Source organism: Mobula hypostoma, chromosome 1, assembly GCF_963921235.1.
Source record: "Mobula hypostoma chromosome 1, sMobHyp1.1, whole genome shotgun sequence".
NCBI lineage: Eukaryota > Metazoa > Chordata > Chondrichthyes > Myliobatiformes > Myliobatidae > Mobula > Mobula hypostoma.
Genome location: NC_086097.1, coordinates 86,057,815 through 86,066,887, shown reverse-complemented (window position 1 = coordinate 86,066,887; position 9,073 = coordinate 86,057,815). Strand labels below are relative to the sequence as shown.

Here is a 9,073-nt window from a genome sequence, read left to right as displayed (position 1 = left end):
TACAGTATAGTAGTTGTATTATATAGCATACTGTTTGCGTATATATTATATAATGATGAGAGAACAATATATTACATATTTTGAGTTGAGATGCAAAGAAGCATTCTATATTGAGTTGCCATTTATAGCTAAGCAGGGAGGAGTGTAGTGAATTTAATATTTCAATAATATTTGAGTAACATTATAAATACATTGTTTGATTAAGAATTCTACGTTTGTGTATGTAATTCATTAAGGTTATATGTAAGAAGTATGTGAATGGCATATATCATTACGGCACCACATCATAAGTGAGCACCTCACTCAAAGAGAAGGAAAGAAAAACTAAGGTGGCAAATGTCCCGGCTTTTATGGTTTTCTTTCAATTAGTTTCTGGAGTTACAAAACATAACGGTCCCCAGCAAAGGCTAAAAACTAATTGAATGTATAAAAACCTTCCACTTACTGTAAATTGCTTAAATTAATCTGCTCCAGTCGGTGCATTTCATCAAGTGGATTTACATATTAATATTTCGATATTTATCATCTCACCTTTAATATTTGAGACAAACCTGCCAATCTCTCCCAAATCTTGCACGTTTTATCCGTGCTGTCTGCTCCTTTTTGAGAGCAAATTCATTGAATTTAAGGCTTTTTAAACATAAATATAAAGGAATTTTAAAACACTTCAGTAAAGTCAAAGTTCTTCTGTTAAGAACAATAGCTGAGATGTGTTGTTATGATGTAATTCACGTGACACAAATGAAATCCTCCCTCCTTCTAGATGAAACAATAAGACTTGATTGGCAGCACACTAAGGTAGCTGCAGTAGCACTAGAGAAAACAGACTGGTGGTAGCAGTACACCCTTCAAATCAGTTCACCGTAGGCAACTATCACACCCAGAAGCAGACTGCATGACAACTCTTGAAGAAATCCAGATCAAATTAAGGTTGTACATTCATAATTACTATCACCATTCAATGTACCTCCATCCTTGGCAACCAAGCTCCTAACAATAGCACATGACCAGGTGAGCATCAGTGGAGCATGGGCCATACGAGAGTGCCCCTTTGATTTCTGGAATCACAACTTTCCTCAATTGATTTTATTTGTTTTCATTTAACGCTTGTTAAGTTAGGTGGCAAGGCGGTGCAGCAGTTAGTGCTGCTGGCTGACAAATCCAGAGACCTGGATTTGATCCAGACCTTACGTGCAGTATAGGTGTTGTGAGTTCCCCCCTCACCCCATGGCCACATGATTTCACTCCTGCATCCCAAACGTGCTTATAGATTCACTGGTAAATGTAAACATGTGCAGAAATGGCAAAGAATCAAAGGGGGGTTGCAGGGCTACAGGAAATTAAACAGGAGAACAGGATTTACTGGACTGCAGTGGTGAGAACCAACGTGGATGAAAGTGGGCTGAAAGGCCACCTATGTTGGAATAAGCAAGTTATTTTTTGTTTTTGATTATTTGACAATTGAGTTTGTCCAGTGCAGGAGTTCCCAATGTTTTTTTTATACCATGGACCCCTACCATTAACCGAGGGATCTGTGGAACCTCTGATAATGATTGTCTAAGTCTGAGCCACCATGAAAGCTTTACAGATTCAATTCTGGGTCTGTGCAGAGTTTGCTTATATCAGCAAAACAAAGTGTATGCTGCAATTGGCTTCCGTGCCCAGAGCTAGAAAGAGAATATAGATCATAATGTCCTTTCCTCACGGTTGTCTCTTTAGGCCATTTGCAGTGTGGCGAGTCATAGAGCTGAGACTGATCCAGTTCTCGTCCACACGACTGCATTTCTTCAAAGCTTACCTACTAGTGAGAAACAGAAATCTCACACATTTGTAGTCTCATTCATTCCCAGTTGCCTCTTGAGTGCAAATTGATTAACTCAACACAGACTGACAGGTGAACTCAGGATCTTCTTAAAATGTGCACCTCAGAACCATGAACACACAATGGATAAGTACTAATTGATGCTAGTGGAAAAAAAAATTTACATCAGGTTCAATATTTAAAAGTGAACTGAATTAAGTAAAGGATTAGAAAAAGATCAACCCAACCCTAAGCTTCACATTGTTTTGTTAACAAATCACTAACACTGATAGAGTGATCAATACCAGCTTTTTCCTCAAGAACATACTAATTAAGGAGTTCTACATAAAATCAAAAGCATTCAGATAATATTAATACACCCCTAGGATGAAGTATGTGTATGAAATGGTCACCGATAAATTCGTAATGAGAAATCAGTATTCTCCTCAACCTGACCAACTGAGAGTCACCACCTCTTGTTTAAAGGTGCTTGGAAGTAGGTACAGAGGAGACGTCAGGGGTAAGTTTTTTTATGCAGAGAGTGGTGAGTGCGTGGCTGCTGGCAACGGTGGTGGATGCGGATACGATGGGGTCTTTTAAGAGACTCCTAGATAGGTACATGGAGCTTAGAAAAATAGAGGACTATGGGTAACCCTAAGTAATTTCTCAAGTCAGTACATGTTCGGCACAGCATTGTGGGCCGAAGGGCCTGTATTGTGCTGTAGCCTTTCTATGTTTCTATAATCAAAAATGGAAGCAAAATAACTTGGTCTGTAAAAACAGACCTTTCTACATTCAATTTTGAAATGGTTGCATTGTGACCTTCCTGAGCTACTTTCCACCATCAAAGCAGAAAGTGTCTATCCACTCAGTTATGGTCCAGCACTTTTAAACATTTTGGTAGCTGTGGGGTCAAGGATTGCCCTTTGATGAACAAACAGTACAAATGATCAAATGATAGCAGCACTCTTGGTTGTTTATACTTCGGAGGAGACCTCAAATAAATAACCTATCCATCTCACCCACTGATTCAGATGAATGAAGCGCCTGATGCTCTTGCACGGAATAATTTCTCATCATCAAATTTCCAGATTAAGTATTCAGTCCTCATACTGCTGCTTGTGGAAGCATATTATGAGGCTATTACATTTGCCTAGATAAATGCAATTGAAATTGTGGTAGAGGTACAGTATGTAAGAATAGAAGATTGAAAGATACAAATAGTGTAGATAGTCATAACCTGCTCCCCATATTTGATTGAAATGGTTAAGAGAAATTTGGATAAGTATGTGGATGGGAAGGGGATGGAGGGCTATGGTCCATATGCAGGTCAATAGGACAAGTGAAAATAGCAGTTTAGCACAGCCTAAACAGACCCAGGGGTCTGTTTCTGAGTTGCAGTGCACTATAGCTTTATTTTAGGGTATGGGTTTAAGATATGAAGGAGGAATTGTAAAGGTTTTTTTTTTAAACAGACAATTGGTGTTATCTGGAACACACTGCCAGAAGGAGATGATGAATTTAGATGTTTAACTATGTTTAAGAGTTGTTTAGCTGACATTTAAACAGGCAAGGCACAGGAGGATATGGTCCCAATGCAGACCAATGGGATCAGTGTAGATGGACGGAAAGGTCTGTATGGATGTGGTTGGCTGAAGCACCCATTGTTGCACTGCGTAACTCTACATTATTAGCTGAAACACATTCAGAGCTTTGAGATGTGACTGAGGAATTATGTTAAAGTGCTTTATTTTCAGCCAGTAATAAGACCCTCTTGAAATGGTAAAGTAATTGGGAGAGAATTATAACTTACTAATTATGAACTGAGAAGTTGGAAATGACAAGTTTTGAAGACTACATTTTCATCTTCAGATTTGTATAAAAGTAATGTCTCCTTAGTTATAAGAGCACACAGCTTAACTCCTGACATAAATGTGACCATCTATTGGTATATTCAGTACATTTTGTTTGAAATATATTTTATAGTACACTCCCCTAAACCACCATAGTGATTACTGCACTGTCTAAACACAACTATTAATACTCAGATTATAAAGGGACTGATTAACCAAAGGCTAATAGAGCAAATGTTGTGCTGTAATTATTTTGCATCTTGTATCTTCCTTTAACAACATACTTATCGTACCATTGATATCAAAATATGTGCAATCATAAAGTAGAAGAGAAAACAGTGTAAACACCCAGCAACTGTTGCATTACCTTCACCATGCAATACCAGGACTTCTGGTTCTTATGCCATATTAACATCATGGTTCACTCCTGATAACGTAACTGTGAAAAGCTGAATTCTTTTCCAAGTTCTTGGCAAATTGATGTGCAGCATTAGGAACACTTGCATTTAGATGATGAGGTCATTTTGCATTCATTTGCAGTGGGCCTGATGGACTGTGGAGAGAGTTTCCCATAAATCATTAAATAGCTCAAAGCCAATAACATTAATGAATGTGTGACCGTTGGTTAACTTAGGCAATGGATTTAACATTTCTAAGACCTGTCGTGTTAGAACTACTTGTTTGAATTTGTGTGCTGCAACTGATGGGGTCTACTGATGTAAAAACTAAAGTTTATGAGTTAAATATATAAAATCTTGACTTTTTTTGGCAGCCTTCTCTCTCTTCCTTCCTTTCTCTCTCTCATTTCTCTAGCTTCCAAATGCACTTTTTTTCCCTAATGGTTCTCACTAAAGTATTTGGCAGAGGAACTTGAGACAAGCACAATGATGTTAATTCATGGTTCTTCAGTTCTGCAAACAATTGTGTTCCACATCCACTTTGTTTTAACCATTCCACTGAGCATACTTAATGTTCGTGTCACATCACATCTAATTCCACTTCAGGAAAAGTTATACCTTTTAATTTAAAGCACAAATATCAAAATTGATAATAGTAGATACTTGTTTTCTCTTACTGTCTATACAGCGTTTTTAAATTTTAATATAATAATTCTTGTGTATTATTTTAAACAAGACCTAGATTAATAAATAGTCACTCTCAGCTCTTCCCTCCATCCCAAACCTTTAACGAGAAAAGGTTAAATGACAGTGCAAATGTACAAGAATGCACAAACGTTTTGTATTATTTCTACAAAACCTATTGTTTTAAGATGGCCTCGCTTGCCCAGTTTTTAGTCAGGATATTTGGAGTTGACCATTTTATGGAATTGTTGTGATGTCATTGCAAAAGCACTTATTTCCCCATTCTTATTGAATGATACTGCACTGCCTTTCATGTTTTCAATAAATATTTGCCAATTCCTGTTATCAAAAGAGCTTTCTCAGTGTTTTACCTTCTGTGACAAGCAAGGCAGGTAAAAAAAAAGTCTTAACCAATCTTGCCTAAGGCCTTGTAATGACATCACAGCCTGGGCTTTTGTCCAGTCCACTCCCAATTCCACAAAGCTGCTGAACTTGGTACGTTCTGCAATGCTGCAGTTCTTCAGCTGAGGAACCAGAGTCAGTGTTGCGCAGGCAAGCTTCCAATCCACAGAACAAGGTTTTATGCTGAAATCTAGCCCTCCAGTCAGCACTCCAATTGTCTGTTCATAATCCTGGAGGAATGGATCCATTTACAGTGCTTCTTTCTCTTTCTGTGAGCTTCTGCTGAGTTTCATCTCCGCTAGCTGGATGTATCTGATCACATTTGTATCTGCAACAGAAGAACATGTGTAAAGATGACCCAGTCTGCAAAGTTTGCTTGCACAAATACAGTTTCAGTGACCAAAGATTTCCCCTATTCCAGGCACCATGCTGGCAGGCTAACTCTCATTCTCGACCATATCAACAGAGCGTGGTCTGCCCTCAACTTCTAATCTTGTTGCCATTCAGAGGAGCAAACGGACAGAGCTCTTCAGGAGATATTGTGCCGGAGTTTCCTGCACACTTTGCTTATTGCTGATGCCAATCAAAGCAACACAAATTTCTCTTAAACGTTTTGCATCTACTTTGATCAGGCCATCCTGTGATTAGATTTCATACAGCAGAGGGCTGTGTATTATGTTCTTAGAGTTGGGTCATATTAGCACACACTGCCTCTCCTAGGCCTTCTTTGAATGTTATTTCAAGTTATTAAAACTAAAGAATAAGGATGGAATAAGAAACAAAAATTAATTTCGAATTTAAAGGAAGAAGGCCAAAGAGTTTGAGTATAATGTAAACATCTTATTACAATTATAGACCCTTGGTAAGACCATGCTGGAGTAGTGTGTACACTTTTGGCCTCCTTATCAGAAGAATGGATACTCCTGCTCCAGAATGAATGCAGCAAATTTTGTAATTTTTTTTTAAACTTTTACTGAGATACAGCACAGAAAAGGCCCTTCTAGCCCTTCCTTCCACACCACCCAGCAATCCCCTGATTAAATCCTAGCCTAATTACTGGAAAATTTACAATGACAAATTTTCTCTGGACTGTGGGAGGACACCGTCACACCCAGAGGAGACCCACACGGTCATGGGGAGAACGTACAAACTCCTGACAGGCAGTGGCAGAAAATGAACCCAGGCCGCCTATACTGTAAAGCGTTGTGCTAACCACTAGGCTACCGTGCTGCCCAAGATTAACCAGATTCTCACCAATCTGGAATGATTGGTCTGTCATATGAGAAGAAATTAAGAAGGGAAATTAAGTAGGTGAGCCCTTTATTCAGTGTTTTGAAGAATTACAGTTGGACAGGTACAGGGACAGAGAAGGTGCAGAAGATTATGGGCCAAACACTGGTAAATGGGACTAACTTGTATGAGACATCTTAGTCAGTATAGACTAGTTGGGCTGAAGGGCCTGTTTTTGTGCTATGTTGGAAATCTTCATAGGATAGATACTGGACAATATCTCCCCCTGGGTGAGGAGCCTAAAACTTGGTTTCTTAGTCTTAAAATTAAGGTTTACCCATTTCTTACTTTAATGAAAGAACTTTCTTCACTCATAAAATTGTGATTCATTGCAATTCTCTATCAGGAGGGATTTGGAGGTTTAGTCATTGATTCCTTTGAAAATGAGACTGATAGATTTCTGTGTATTAGAGGAATCAAGGAATAAGGTATAGGACAAAAGATAGAGTTAATGTAAAAGATTAGCCATGATCTTGTTGAGTTGCACAGCAGACTTCAGGGAATGATTCCTGCTTCATTTTATGTTCTTATAATAGCAATGGATAATCAGCGATAGTACAGGGAATCAATTCTAGTTAAGCTCTGTGTGCACGATATGTGGCAACAGAAAGCAGTCAGAAGAATACAGATCTGGGAAAAATACAGTCTGCAAGGTGTCCTGAAACAGTGATTATTCAACACTGTTGGTCGGTGAATTTTTTTTTCAGTTGATTCTTCTATGTGCCACGTACATATTTAAAATAGAATGAGTAATAAGCCAGTATACCAAAATAAAAAGAGTACTTTATATTTTAATAGAACGCAAAAGGTTGAACAGATGCACTGTGGAGAGAATTCTGACTGGTTGAATCACTGTCTAGGATAAGGAGGCACCAATGCACAGGATCAGAAAAATCTGCAGAGGGTTGTAAACTCAGCCAGTTCCATTATGGGCCTAGCCTCCCCACCACCAAGGACATCTTCAATATGCCTCGACAGGGTGTCATCCTTCATTAAAGTCCCTCACCACCCAGGCCATGCCCTCTTCTCTTTGCTACCACCAGGGAGGAGGTGCAAGAGCCAGAAAGCACAGTCTACATGTTTTAGGAACAGTTGCTCCCCCTCCACTATCAGATTTCTCACAGACCATGAACACTACCTCAATTTTCGCACAGTTTATGTTTTCCTATTTCATATTGTAATTTACAGCAATTTTTTGTTGTCCTTGCTGCTGCAAAACAACAAAGTACACAGCATGTGATAGTGATAATAAATGAAGATTCCGGTTCTGATTCAAGGGAAATGCTTGAACAAACATCTTAAAAGGGGAGACAGGTGGTGAGGCAGAGAGGTTAAGGGCAAGAAATTCAGAGTTTGGTGCCTTGCCAGCTGGAGACACAGACAGCAATGAAGGATCAAATAAATTAGTGTTCTCACAGCGAGGGAGATTTGGGTAAGTGCAGAAATCTCACGAGTTAAGGGACTATAAGTGGTTATAGAGATAAACAGTGAATGAAACCCCATTGGGAATTAGAAACACGTTACTTTTTTATATTTGTATTTTCATGTTTTTCTACAATACCAGAGGCTATTTGGCCCACTGAATTGCTGTCTACTCTCAAATCAATCCAATTCCCCGCAGTTCCCTGTAACCCATTGTCTCTGTCACACCCATCACCTATATCAAGAGGCAGCATATATCATGAGTTACTTTCATCATCCAAGACACACCCTCTTCTCATTACTATCATCAAGGAGGAGGCATAAGAGCCCGAAACTGCACACGCAACGTATTTCACTGTATGTTTTGATGTACATGTGACAAATAAAGATAATCTAATCTCTAATCTATACCCTGATACAATAGTCCTGTCACCCACCTACATTCAGGGTAATCTACACTAACAAATTAACTGACAAAGCAGCATGACTTTGGGGGTCGTATGTGAGTTTCTTGTGTGGCTATGTATTGTGAAATTAGGGCTGAGTAATCCGCCTTAAACCAGCATTGAATAGTACTGAGTTAAGCAACTGATAACTTACAAATTCAGATTCAACCTGCTCTCCCAGTTGCTCATTGTATAACATCAAAATTGGACCCTTTACGGGCATCGAGTGCCTCCTGCTGAGCATGGGAGCTCATAGGATTTACAAAGAGTTAGAGCTGAAAAGCAGGATCCATGAAAACCTGTGAATACCTAGGGTGGCACTTTCAGTGGATATGCTGAAGTATAAGTTTCCAATACCCTCCGCCTGAACACAAAAGTGTCAAAAGAAGATCCTTCTTCATGGTCTTTGCTTCACAAGGCAGGTTGCTACAGTATTCTACCATTGGTAACTGGTTGACCCTCTACATCCCTGGACTGTTAATGAAGTCAATGAGGTGATTGTACTTTGTAGATGAAGCTTGAACCCACAACCTTGTAACTCATGCACAAGAATGGTAGTGCAGCAACAAGGATAGGGTCTGTTGGGGTCGTCTACTCTATCCAGTGGCCTCCTGTATATCGGTGAGACCACTTTGATGTGCACCTACACTCAGTCTTCCTGAAAAAGTGGTAGCTCTCATTGGCCATTTCTATTCTACTTCCCATTCCCAATCTGACATGTCAGTCTATAGTCTCCTCTACTGCCAGAATGAAGCCACACTCTGGCTGGAGGATACC

General features: G+C 39.3%; 1 protein-coding gene across 1 annotated transcript in view; it reads right to left on the bottom strand.

Moving 5' to 3' along the window:
- Positions 1-3,553: 3,553 nt before the first annotated feature.
- Positions 3,554-9,073, bottom strand: part of LOC134359022 (tetratricopeptide repeat protein 9A) — a 118,182-nt gene continuing 112,662 nt past the window's right edge. Inside the window, exon 3 of the mRNA XM_063071871.1 lies at positions 3,554-5,466. Coding sequence (XP_062927941.1) covers positions 5,387-5,466 — 80 coding nt within the window. The 3' untranslated portion in view covers positions 3,554-5,386. The remainder of the gene's footprint in view (positions 5,467-9,073) is intronic.